This window comes from Ornithorhynchus anatinus, chromosome X5, assembly GCF_004115215.2.
Source record: "Ornithorhynchus anatinus isolate Pmale09 chromosome X5, mOrnAna1.pri.v4, whole genome shotgun sequence".
Taxonomy (NCBI): Eukaryota; Metazoa; Chordata; class Mammalia; order Monotremata; family Ornithorhynchidae; genus Ornithorhynchus; species Ornithorhynchus anatinus.
In genome coordinates, this window is record NC_041753.1 from 59,258,564 (window position 1) to 59,270,807 (window position 12,244).

The 12,244-nt window shown below is 43.2% G+C and overlaps 1 protein-coding gene across 1 annotated transcript in view; it reads left to right on the forward strand.

Annotated features, from left to right (window-relative positions):
• The window catches only part of TMC1 (transmembrane channel like 1), a 106,472-nt gene that overhangs the window by 6,144 nt on the left and 88,084 nt on the right, over positions 1-12,244 (forward strand). Inside the window, exons 3-5 of the mRNA XM_039910754.1 lie at positions 55-144; positions 2,451-2,622; positions 7,518-7,646. Coding sequence (XP_039766688.1) covers positions 55-144; positions 2,451-2,622; positions 7,518-7,646 — 391 coding nt within the window. The remainder of the gene's footprint in view (positions 1-54; positions 145-2,450; positions 2,623-7,517; positions 7,647-12,244) is intronic.

Here is a 12,244-nt window from a genome sequence, read left to right on the forward strand (position 1 = left end):
AAGGAAGTTACACATAACCCTGCCCCTGGTACTGAAAACAATTTTTACTTTCAGGAATTGATCATTCAACCCATGTCATCATTCATTTCTTTTTGACAGTGCAAATCGTTGTGGAGGAGGAAGAGGACAGCGAAGACAGTTCAAGTAAGTGGGATGGATTATTCTTGATAGTTTTACTTTGGAGCAAGGTGAATTGGTGGGATCCAGCTTCTGATTTATGGAAAAGGGTTTTCAGCTCACAATCTATCAAATAACATCTCTCTCTTAGCCCAGATATTTTTGATAGTCAGACATGTCTGTAACTAGTCCAGGACTTGGTTGTGTTCCCATCCAAACTCTGTTCTCCCTCTAATTTTCCCATCACTGTAGAAAGCACCACCAACTTCCCTGTCTCATAAGTCTGTAACCTTGACATTATCCTTGACTCATATTTCTTACTCAACCCATATATTCACTCTGTCACCAAATCCTGTCAGTTCAACCTTCATAACATCGCTAAAATCCACCCTTTCCTCCTCCATCCAAATTGCTACTACATAAATTCAAGCACTGATCCTATCCCGCCTTGAGTACTGCATCAGCCTCCTTGCTAATCTCCCTGCCTCCTGACTCTCCCCACTCTTCCAAGTGCTTAGTACAGTGCTCTGCACATAGTAAATGCTCATTAAATACCATTAGCCATCGACTGAACTCCAGTCCATACTTCCCTCTGCTGCCTAGGTCATTTTTCTACAAAACTGTTCAGTCCAGGTTTCCCCACTCCTTCAGAACCTCGCCTATTTCCTACTTCAACCCAGCCACACACTGCTCTCCTCTAATGCCAACCTACTCACTGTGCCTCCATCTCATCTATCTCGCCACCAACTCCTTGCCCACATCCTGCCTCTGACCTGAAATGCCCTTCCTCTTCATATCCGACATTATGATCACTTTCCCTATCTTCAAAGCCTTATTGATGACACATCCCCGCCAAGAGGCCTTCCCCAGCTGTGCCCTCACTTCCTCTTCTCCCTCTCTCTTCTATGTCACCCTTGCGCTAGGAATTGCACGCTTCATCCACCCTTCCCTCAGTTCTATAGCATTTTTGTGCACATCTTTAATTCATTTATTTATATCAATGTCTGTTCCCACTCTAAACTGTCAGCTGGTTGTAGGCATGGAATACGTTTACCAACTCTGTTTATTGTACTCTCCCAAGCACTTAGTATAGTGTTCTGCACACAATAAGCACTCAATAAATACCACTGATCTATTGATAGTACTTGGTAGAAGCACACTGCAGAGGTGGAGGACATCATTAGGAATTTTTTTTTCCCTCTCAATCTGTCCTCTAATACTGGCTATAGAGAGATAACTTAGAGTGTTGGGACTTGCAGCCTAGATATCTAGTTCGTAATTTTTCTCAAATTTGGGTTCTAATTCCAGCTCTGCCATGAACCTGCTGTGTGACCTTGGTCAAGTCACTTAACTTTTCTGTGCCTCAGTTCCCTCCTCTGCAAAATGGGGATTCAATATCTTTCTCCCTCCTACTTGGACTATGGTCCCCATGTGGTACCTGATTATCTTGTATCTACCCCAGCGCTTAGTAACAGTGCTTGGCAGATAGTAGGCACTTAACAAATACCACTGTTATCATTATTGTTATCATTAAGAATAATAATATAGAGTTCTCTTTTTTTTGGAAAATTCATGCCAGTATTGGAATTAAAGAAGGCATGGTCTTCAAGTCTATGCAAAAGTGAAAGCTTAATATGTAAAGAAGTTTCAGTTAGAGGGCAGATAGAGGATACTGCATCTTCCATGGGCCTCTAAGATACAAGTGGTGTTGGAAAGGTTCACTTAACCATTAGACTCTTCCCCTAATTTGAGCCAACCATAATACTCATTTCTGTGGGACCCAAGCAACTCAGTTATTACTCATCTATGGGCCACTTAAAGTTTTACCCTAGAAACATCTCAGGCCCACGCTGTAGCCTCTGGTTACACGAACAGTTCAGTCACATGAATAATAAGCTACCATGAGTCATGGGCCGTAAATTTGCTCATTTTGCGATCTGAATTGTAGAAATCATTTAAACCATAAAGGCTCATTCTGCCTTTTTTGGTAGTTCTGTGCAAGTCTCCTCTGAGTTGGGTTGGCTTTATGTCTCTTGGGTCCATCTGGGTCAAAGCACAAACTATCTTGCCCTTTGTTTAGGTCACTGAGAATAATATCCTTTCTCTATCGTCTTATAGGTTCCTTGATCAAGTGATGGGTGGCAATGTGTCCGAGTGAGAATGTGAGTGCGTCTGAGAGTGTGTGTCTGCGTGAAGGTTGTGTGCATGTTGCTCTGTGTGTCACTTTCTCGGCCTCCGTCTCTCTGTTTCTCCAATTCGTACCTCTTTTCTGCTCTAACCTTGCAAGAAGTCCGAGTCTTTCTGCTAGTCAAAACATAAAATGCTATGTCTAGGCCAGGATGAATCAGAGGAGGAAGAAAAGCTGCCCCGAAGAGAGAGTATGAGAACAAGGAGGAAGAGGACCAGGGATGTGTACGATGACCACGAGCCAGAGCCTGAACCAGAGGATGAAGCTACGAGACTAGAAAGGCAAAAAGAGAGGCGGAGGAAGAGAAGGAAAGGAGCGTAAGTTCTTCTATTGGTTTGTTCTTCGATTTGATTGAGGGTTCCTGAAGCACCTGTAGATAAAGAATTTCACTAAGCTCTGTCATCCCTTGCCACCCAGTGGAGGTAATTGAAACCCCGGGAAGCAGCCTCACCTGGTGGAAGGAACATGAGCCTGAGAGTCAGTGGTCCTGGGTCTTGATCCTGGCTTTGCCACATGCCTGTTGGGTGTGCGGCCTTGAGCTAGATCTTTAACTTCTCCATGCCTCAGTTTACTCACCTGCAAAATGGGGATTCATTACAGGTTCTCCTTCCTACTTGGACTGTGAGCCCTCAGTGGGATAGGGACTGTGTCTGATCTGATTATCTTATTTCTCCCCCGGCCCTTAGGACAGTATTTGGCATGTAGTAAGTGCTTAACAAATACCATGGTTATTATTGTTGTTGTTATTATTGTTGTTTGTTTTTACTATGGTTATTATTATAATATTATCGTTGTTATGAAAACAGTAGTTAAGCCTGGTTCTGCATTTTTCCATATAATGGGTCACAATTGTTTCACTGCAGGGCCACTCCACTAGTCCTATGTGAAATCACAGGCAGTGCTCTACCCCTGCATCGGTGGGGAGGACAATAAAGCCTATAGATAGTTTTAAATATTCATTCTTTCAGCTGTACTTACTGAGCACTTACTATGTGCAGAGCACTGTACTAAGCACTTGGGAGAGTGCAATGTAACAATAAACACCACATTCCCTAATATTTAATACGTATTTATGTATGTATTAGCTTGTCATTTGCCTCATACATTGTTACGGTTGTGTCTGTCACACTGCTGTTATTGTTGATTTTTCAGAAATGAAGATTTGGGAGAAGGCCCATGCCTGTTTTACTTCATTGAGTAGTTCTTAGGCCTTTGTGGAGCACTGTTTTAGATGCTGGAAAAGTTCAAGACACAGTCCCCGTACTTAAAAACTTCCAGTCTGAAGAAAAGGCGATAGATATGGAGAAATTCAACTGTGATCAGCATTGAAAATCATTCAAGAAGGGAAACCCCAAAACAATCCATAGAAACATCTTGTAACTTTATTGGCAGCTCTTCTAGGCACAGAGCCTTTGGTTTTCCCTTCATTTTTCTCGTGGCCTAAGCTGGTGATGCCTACCAGCACAAAAGGAGGCTTCTGCCTGGCTTCTGAGGTAGCAAAAGGTGAGGCGTCTTCCCTTGGGGGAAGGTGCAAAGGTTCTCATGGCACCCTACAATGCTGCCAGAGTTCTTTTTATTATCCTTAGTAATTATTAATGATAACAATGATAATATTAGTGGGGTAGATAAAAGATAATCAGGTCAGACACAGGCCTTGTCTCTTGTGGGGCTCACAGTGTAAATAGGAGGGAGAGCAGGTATTGAATTCCCAGGCACGGAGAAGTTAAGTGACTTACCCACGGGCACACATTGGGCAAGTGGGTCACACACTGGGCAAGGGCAGAGCTGGGATTACCAATTAATCAGTCAATTGGTCAATCATATTTACTGAGTGTTTACTGTCTGCAGAGGACTGTACTAAGTGCTTGGGAGAGTAGAGTGTAACAGAGTTGATAGAACTGTTCCCTGCCCTGTGCAGAGGACTGTACTAAGTGCTTGGGAGAGTAGAGTGTAACAGAGTTGATAGAACTGTTCCCTGCCCACAGGGAGCTTACAGTCTTAGAACTCAGGTTCTCTGATTCCCAGCCTCGTGCTCTTTCTTTTAGGTCATGCTGCTTCTCAACATTTCCTCCTCTTTCTGCTTAATACTTAGGATGTTTACTGGGCCCTTATTATGTGCCCAAGTATTGTGCTAAACACTGGGGTAGAGACAAGATAACTAGATTGGAAATAGTCCCTGTCCCACATGGAACACACAGCCTCAGAGGTAAGGAGACCAAGTATCTTATCCTCGTTTTCCAGATGAGGAAACTGAGGTCCAGAAAGGTTTGAGTGACTTGCCCCTCTGGTCCCACTACAGTCCAGTGGCAGAGCTACAACTAGAAGCCAGGTCTTGTGATTCCTAGGGCCATTCTTATTCCTTTTCTTGAAATCCAGAATATTCTTCACCCCAACAGATATGGATTTCATCAGTAGCCTCCTCCTCTGCACCCTCACTTTTGCTTAGTAGAGTGCTCTGCACACAGTAAGCGTTCAATAATTACCTTTGATTGTTTGGCTGACCTTTCAGAAATAGAGCTGTTATCTGAATTACTATTACTAATGTACATAGCCACTGCGCTCACCCCTTTTTTAGTTCAAGTACCTTCTACGGCAACTTTGAAGACTCTCAATTTCTTATAGGAGACAGAAACTGGAAAAGACAATAAGCAAGAACACTTTGAAGAGGATTAGTAGGCAAATCAGAATACATTCATTTAAGTAGGGGCCTATGGGAATTTTCTAAGCACTGACAAAGAAAACATTTTATGAATAACTAAAGACCAGAGATTGTAATGCTTAACTATTTTAAGAGGCAGCTCAAGGGTATTATCTTGATAGACAGTTTTTAGAGTGTCTAATAATATCACAGACTTTTCCTGACCCAAATTTAAGTGAATAAGAAGTGATATGTGTTCAGAGCTGTGAGAAACCCAGCATAAAGTGTCTCCTTTCCCTCAAAACTCGCCATTTAGATTCACTAGATATAAAGCAGAAAATTACATTTTAAACATGTGAGATTTAACCACAGATCTCCGAAGATGATATAAATCCATATGTGAATGCATAATAAATACTACTAGATGATGGTTATAACATTACATCCCATGGAAATATGATAATGAAAAGTGTTATGATGCTCATTAGAACTTTTATTCACATGAGCAATTTTCTGGATTATTAATTAGGCTTTATTGTATGGTATGTGGAAGATGAGTGAGGTGAATGTTTAATTAAAGCACAAATCCATTACTTTGAAAGCCACTTATTTCCCTTATTCCTTCTCTAGACCTTGCCCAACCTTTCTCATTTCTCTGTCTCTCTCGCCTCTCTGTCTATACTTTCCCTCCTCCCTGCCATGATACAGTGAAAAAAAACCTCCCTAAACAAAGGAGTTTCTGTATGAAAGGCAGAGTGTGAGTCATCCCAGGTTTGCTCAGCATGACCTAGAGTACCATTTTGCCTTATATGATTCTAATTAGGATAGTATAAAGCATTTCGATATGACTCAAAACAGTATCTTGGCCAGCAGCATCCTCTCCCACCTGTTTGGAAACAGGCTTGTGCTTGAGGAGACAGCTGAATTGGTCGGCATACCGAACTGCAGCCATGGGTTGGTGAAAGCCGAATTTGTGCCAGGGACTGCCGAAGCTGAGCCCCGGCCCCTCTGGAATTGGTAGTTTCTAGCCCTGGAGCCTCCAGGCTTCAAAATCATTATACATTTAAAATGTAAAATGACATCTTTCGTTGAGCTATGGCATCTCTTTCATTCTCACTTTAACATTGGAGAACTGACAGAGCCCAACCTCTAAAGGGTGAAATGGTGGAAATGCCGTGAGTTGCCACTAGAGCGTAAGCTTCTTGAGGGCAGGTATCGGGTCTGTTAACATAGAGAAGCAGCATGGCTTAGTGGAAAGAGCATGGGCTTGGGAGTCAGAGGTCATGGGTTCTAATCCCCACTCTGCCACTTGTCAGCCGTGCGATTTTGGGCAAGTCAATTGCCTCCTCTGTGCCTCAGTTACCTCACCTGTAAAATGGGGATTAAGACTGTGAGCCCCACGTGGGACAACCTGATTACCTTGTATCTTCCCCAGTGCTTAGAACAGTGCTTTGGCCCATAGTAAGCACTTCACCAATGCCATCATTAACTCTACTGTACTCTCCCAAGCACCTACTAGAGTGCTCTGCCTGGAGTGAATGCTCAGTAACCATCACTGATGAATTGATTAATCGATTGAGGAAGGATTTGAATGATCAACCACAGACCTAGTTTATAGCCCTTCCCATTCCCCCACTGGCCCTTTAAATCATGATTTTGGCTAAACCCTGCCTTTCCTTCATTACAAGCTAACTAAGTAGAAAAATATGAGTGTTCCTGAATAATAAAGAACCCAAAGGAGACATGAATAAGTTTTCCTAATGTTCCATGGTGAACTGTGTACACAGTGTAACATAATCCATTATCAAAGAATTGATCTCTGCTTTACGGTACTGCATTCCTCACTTTGGAAAACATACGGTACCCATCGTGTGCGATTTATTTTTAGTCCGTTAAGAACAGAAGTTGGAGAATAAGCAGTGGGCAGAACATAACATCTATTCTCCATAGGTAAATAAATCTCTGCTTGTCCCTTCCCCCTTTTCTTCTTCCCAAAAGGATTCACTCCACATCAAATATGTTTCAAATTGAGTTTCGCCAATTGAACTCTTGAGTTTAATTAACAGATTAGGTTACCTTTGAGGATCAGATCTTTATTCCTCTCTTTCTCAATTTCTTTCTGTCTCCCAAGGCAACGCTAACTGTAATTTTGAGGGCACTTAAATGAAATCTTCACCTTTGGCTCATTCTCTCTGCTGGAAGCTAAAGTTAATGGTGAATGCAAGCTGGGGGAGGGTAGAAGAGGGAACAAACCACCTTGATGAGCTTCTTCTCTGCTCTTTTCCCAGGCTCCCTTTTTCTCTGCCTGTCTCGGGAAATGGCTGACAAGAACGGCTCAGTTTTGAGACTTTAACCTGGGAAAACTCCCCTTTCAGGTTCACAGTTAGAGAAATTCAAATTCCAAGTTGGAAGGCACAAAGCCCGAAGGTCACAGTACGGCTTCTCGTATTTCAAGTGAAAGAGGTTTGCTTTGAGCTTCTATGGCATTGGTAACATAGGTCTTCCGTAGGTTGGGAAACCGAGCCAAGCTTGAATTTGCAGTGTCTATCTTATCCTTTTCTTTTCTCCTTAAAGGGATGACGATGAGGAAATGGATGAAGAGGAACTGAACAAACTGAAGGCTGAGCTAGATGAAAAGAAGCAGTTAATTGCCACAGTAAAATGTAAACCATGGAAGATGCAAAAGAAACTAGAAGTCCTGAAGTATGATCTCATTTTCCATAAATATCCATTTTTTTCAATGATATTTGCACTTGTTATTACTCTGCCCATTTTATATATTGCCTTGTTATAAACTGATTGATAGTCTGGTATATTTGGGAATCCGTTTCACTTAGGCCTCTCCTCCTGTCTTAAAATCAATCTGGCTGGCACTGTGACCTTTCAAGCTCTATTATTGTGCTGTCTGGGTTTGAAGAGACTTAGAATCATAGGAAGTATTCTCAGATCCTCTCCAAGAGTGTCATGGAAGCAGAGAATCCAGCTCCTAGCTTTTTCCTCCCAACCTGTGCCCCTCATTAGAAAAGCTCCCAGATCTTGAATCTTTCCCAGTAGACAGATGAGTTGTGGTGCTAAACAGAGGAGGAAATTTTCTCCCCCTGGAGTGGCCCCTCCCCCTACCCCCCATCCCCCTGACCTGGCACATCTAGGTCAGTCCCAGAGCCTTTTTTTACTGTCAGACAAAACCTCCCGGACCCATCTCTCTTGTCCTGAAATCAGTGGAGCATTCCTGCCTTTGTAATTTGCGTGGGGAGGACCCCCAGGTGTTTGTGGAACACAGTTAAATAACGAGTGGAAGGAAACATGGTCAGCTCCAATAATGGTGACTTTCACTGGTTATTAAATGGGTCCTTTGAATTCAGGGCATCATAGCCTGTGCACAGGGCCTTGTGAGATTTCCATGTATCATATAGGTGCTGGGGGCAATTAATGAATCACCTTCAGTACCAGAGAGTTGCTCTCAGGAGATCACATGTTAAGACAGGTGCCTGAGCTTATCTTTTTGTTTTGTAAATAATATTTAAGTGCTTACTGTGTCTCAAGCATTCATTCAGTCATATTTATTGAGCGCTTACTGTGTGCAGAGCACTATTCTAAGCACTTGGAAAGTACAAAACAGCAAATAACAAGAGACAATCCCCGCCCACAACAGGCTCACAGTCTAGAGGGGGGAAGCATGGTTCTAAGCGCTGGGATTGATAGAAATCAATCAGATCAGACCCAGTCCCTGTTTCACATGGGACTAAGTAGGAAGGAGAACAGGCCATTTTATAGTTGAGGAAACTGAGGCACAGAGAAGTGAAGTGACTTCCTCAAGGTCCCACAGCAGGCAAGTGGAGGAGCTGAGATTAAAACCCAGGTCCTCTGTTCCACTAGGCCACGCTGCTAGTTTTTCAACTAGCTCTTCTCTTATATTTCCTTAACCTGACTTTCCCTCCCCCTGCCTGCTATGACCAAATGAGATAAGAATCATGAAAGGGCTTTGGAAAAATAAAATTGATCTGCAAGTTCAGGCCATTAGTCCTTTTCTTACTACTGGTTATTGAGCTATTTAGGAGATAGGGAGCGGGCACTTGTGTACTCTGAGTTTTCCATTCTAAGGGCATCAAAATTACTCTCTTCCCAATCATGGCACTCTCTCCATACCTACTGAAAAGTCCCTTAGTATCCCTCACAGAGTCTTCAGGTTTTGTTAAAGGAGCTTCAAGTGTCGAGGGTTCTCCATAGCCACATTCATTTCTGCCTCCCACTTTTTTTTTAATGGTCTTTGTTAAGCACTTACTGTGTACCAGGCACTGAACTAAGTGCTGAGGTAGACACAAGCTAATTGGGTCACCAGTGACTTCCTTCTTACCAAATCCAGTGGCTTCTACTCCATCCTAATCCTCCTCAGCCTCTCTGCTGTCTTTGACACTGTGGACCAGTCCCTCCTCCTGGAAACATATCTAAATTTAACTTCACTGACACTGTCTTCAATCAGTTGATCATACTGAGGGCTCACTGTGTGCAGAGCACTGTTCTAAGTGCTTGGAAAGTACCATTCAACAACAATCCTTGCCCATAAAGGGCTCACAAAACAACTAAACTGGCATCAATAGCATCAAAAAATAATGTGGGCAGCAGAGTGCAGTATAGACTGGAGTCGGGAGAGACTAAAGACAGGGAGGTCAGCAAGGAGGCTGAATGCAGTAGTCAAGGCAGGGTAGGAGAAGTGCTTGGATCAACATGGTAGCAATTTGAATGGAGAGGAAAAGACAGATTTTAGCAATGTTGTGAAGGTGGAACTGAGAGGAATTAGTAACAGACTATGTTGGTTGACTGAGAGAGATGAGTCGAGGATGGTGCCAAGGTTACAGATTTGTGAGAAGGAAGATGGGAGGGGTTGGATGGAGGATGGAAGGTGGTTCTCATCTCGTCCTACCTCTCTGGACACTTCTGAGTGTCTTTCGCCAGCCTCTTCTCTATCTCCCACCCCCTCACTGTGGAAGTCCCTCAAGAGTCTGTTCATTCATTCGTTCATCCAATCATATTTATTGTTTACTCTGTGCAGAGCACTGTACTAAGCACTCCTTAATTTACACTCAGTCCTTTGCCTTCTCCTTGCTCATCTGCTCCTCTGGCTTCAACTATCAGCTCTATGTGAGTGAGTCCTTAATCTCCCTTGCTAGCCTTGACCTCTCTCCTTCTTTGCAATTTTGCATTTCCTCCTGCCTCCAGGACATCTCTGCCAGCTTCTCAAGCTCACTTTGTCCAAACCGAGCTCTGTCTTCTCTCTCAACCTTTCCCCACCTAAATTTCCAATCACAATTAACACCATCACCTATCCTCCCTGGTTCTCAAGACAATAATCTTGGTAGTGTCTTGATCCCTCCACCTCAATTCCAATATTCACTCTGCACCACATCTTGTTAGTTCTTCCTCTACAACATTTCCAGGATCCGCCCTTTCCTGTCCATCTTAAATGGCCACTGTGCTCGACCAAGCGCTTGTCATTTCCCGGCTTGACGACTGCATCAGCTTCCTCATTGATCTCTCAATCTCCAGTCTGGGCATGGATCAAGTCTTCTAATTCTATTGCACTGTCCCAAACACAGTGGTCCCAAACACAGTGGTCTGCTTACAGTAGGCTCTCAAGAAAGGTTATTGCTATATTGATTGATTGAGAAGGGGTTACATACAGGAGGCAGATCCTTCCACCTAGTCATGGCCAATCTGCGTCAGCATCATGGAAGTCTTCTTGGAACTCTTGGAACTCCTCCATCAGTATGATTGCAGTAGCTTGTGCCTTCTGTTTAGGGGTCAGCGTGGGCCTACCTCTGGCCTAATTCTGCTATGTAACTCCATTTCCTAGAACTCTTCCTGAAAAATTTCTGCATAAAAGTTGTTGGGTTGATGCAGAGTGTCAGGAACATGGCATTTAATAATGTGTTGCTGTCGTGGAGGTTTAGACAATTTTGGGAGCCTACCATGTGGGGATCAAGTGTGAGAATGAATGATTCTTTATAAGACTGCATTTTCCTGATGACTCATTTGAATATTGCCACAGGATTATTTGGAAGATAGGGCATAACTGAACATCAGTCTTCTCCAATATCTTTTAATCACGGTCCTTCTTGATTCCTCTTGCCTTCTCCTTGCCTCTTTTCATGCCATTCTATACATGTTTCTTGGTGATCTGCTTCCATTCTCATCTGAAGAACAGATGTCTTAGGGGACGGGCCAATTTTTTTTAGTGTGACAGTTCAAGAGGCCCCTTGAGTGTCAGTACTTTGTTCTGGGAACTGGAAGGGTATTCAGGGCCCTTACAACATGCCTCAGAAAATCAAGCCCAATACCCCTTTAAATTGGTGGGAGCTTGGCTCATATGACTGGAAGAAGAATTTGGCTCACTGATGGATTAGGCCTTAAACCTTTATTTCTAAAATTGTTTTTCATGAGTCTGGGCAGATTAGCATCCTCCTTCCTTAGCCAGTTTAGTTGCGCCTCTAGGAAAAACTCAGCTCTAGCAAGCAACTAACGCCTCTCTTTCAAAAATACACCCACTGAACTATCCAGTGCCTGAAATCTGTTAGATTGATATCTAATTGGATAGAAGAGATGAGGATGACTTGCACTTTTGTTTTCCACATCCCAAACCTCACAGAAGGGTCTTTTGGGACAGTGTGGATGTTCAATGGTAATACAAATCTTGAAGTGGGGGAGTAAATTGGTTGTGTCATGAACGTAGAGAAACGTCCTATTCATCAGTAAGAGAAGCCAGTCTGCCATGCTCAGAAACATAACCCATGTCCTGGATGAAATGGTTATTTTAAGGGAAATCCTTTCTGTGATTTAGTTGAACCCAGTCACTCACCCAGTTATGGTCAAGAAGACCCCTTAGCATGTGTTTAAACAAACAATTTAAAAGGAAAAGGCTGAATCTAGGTGATCTTTTCATTGCTATGCCATGTACTAAGGGCTTACAATGTGGAGTGCTCTGGGATTAATGCCGGGAAAAAATACAAGTACATATGACTCAGACTTTATCTTTGGCCCAGGGAGGCTCACAAGCTAAAGGCAGATGATGGAGCTGGAGGTGAAGAGACACAGGGAAAGAATAATAGTAAATTTAGTGAAGAACAATAACAATTCCACAATAAAAGTAGTAATTACTAGTGGGAGGAATAGTCCTTAGCTACTCACTGCTCCGGGCACAACTTTCTCATCTCTTCACCTGTCCTCTGCTCTAGCAGGGGAGCAGGGTGGGCAGAAGCCTGGGAGGTACCTAACCCAAGAAGCCCCACCAGCAGCCTAGCCCTGGG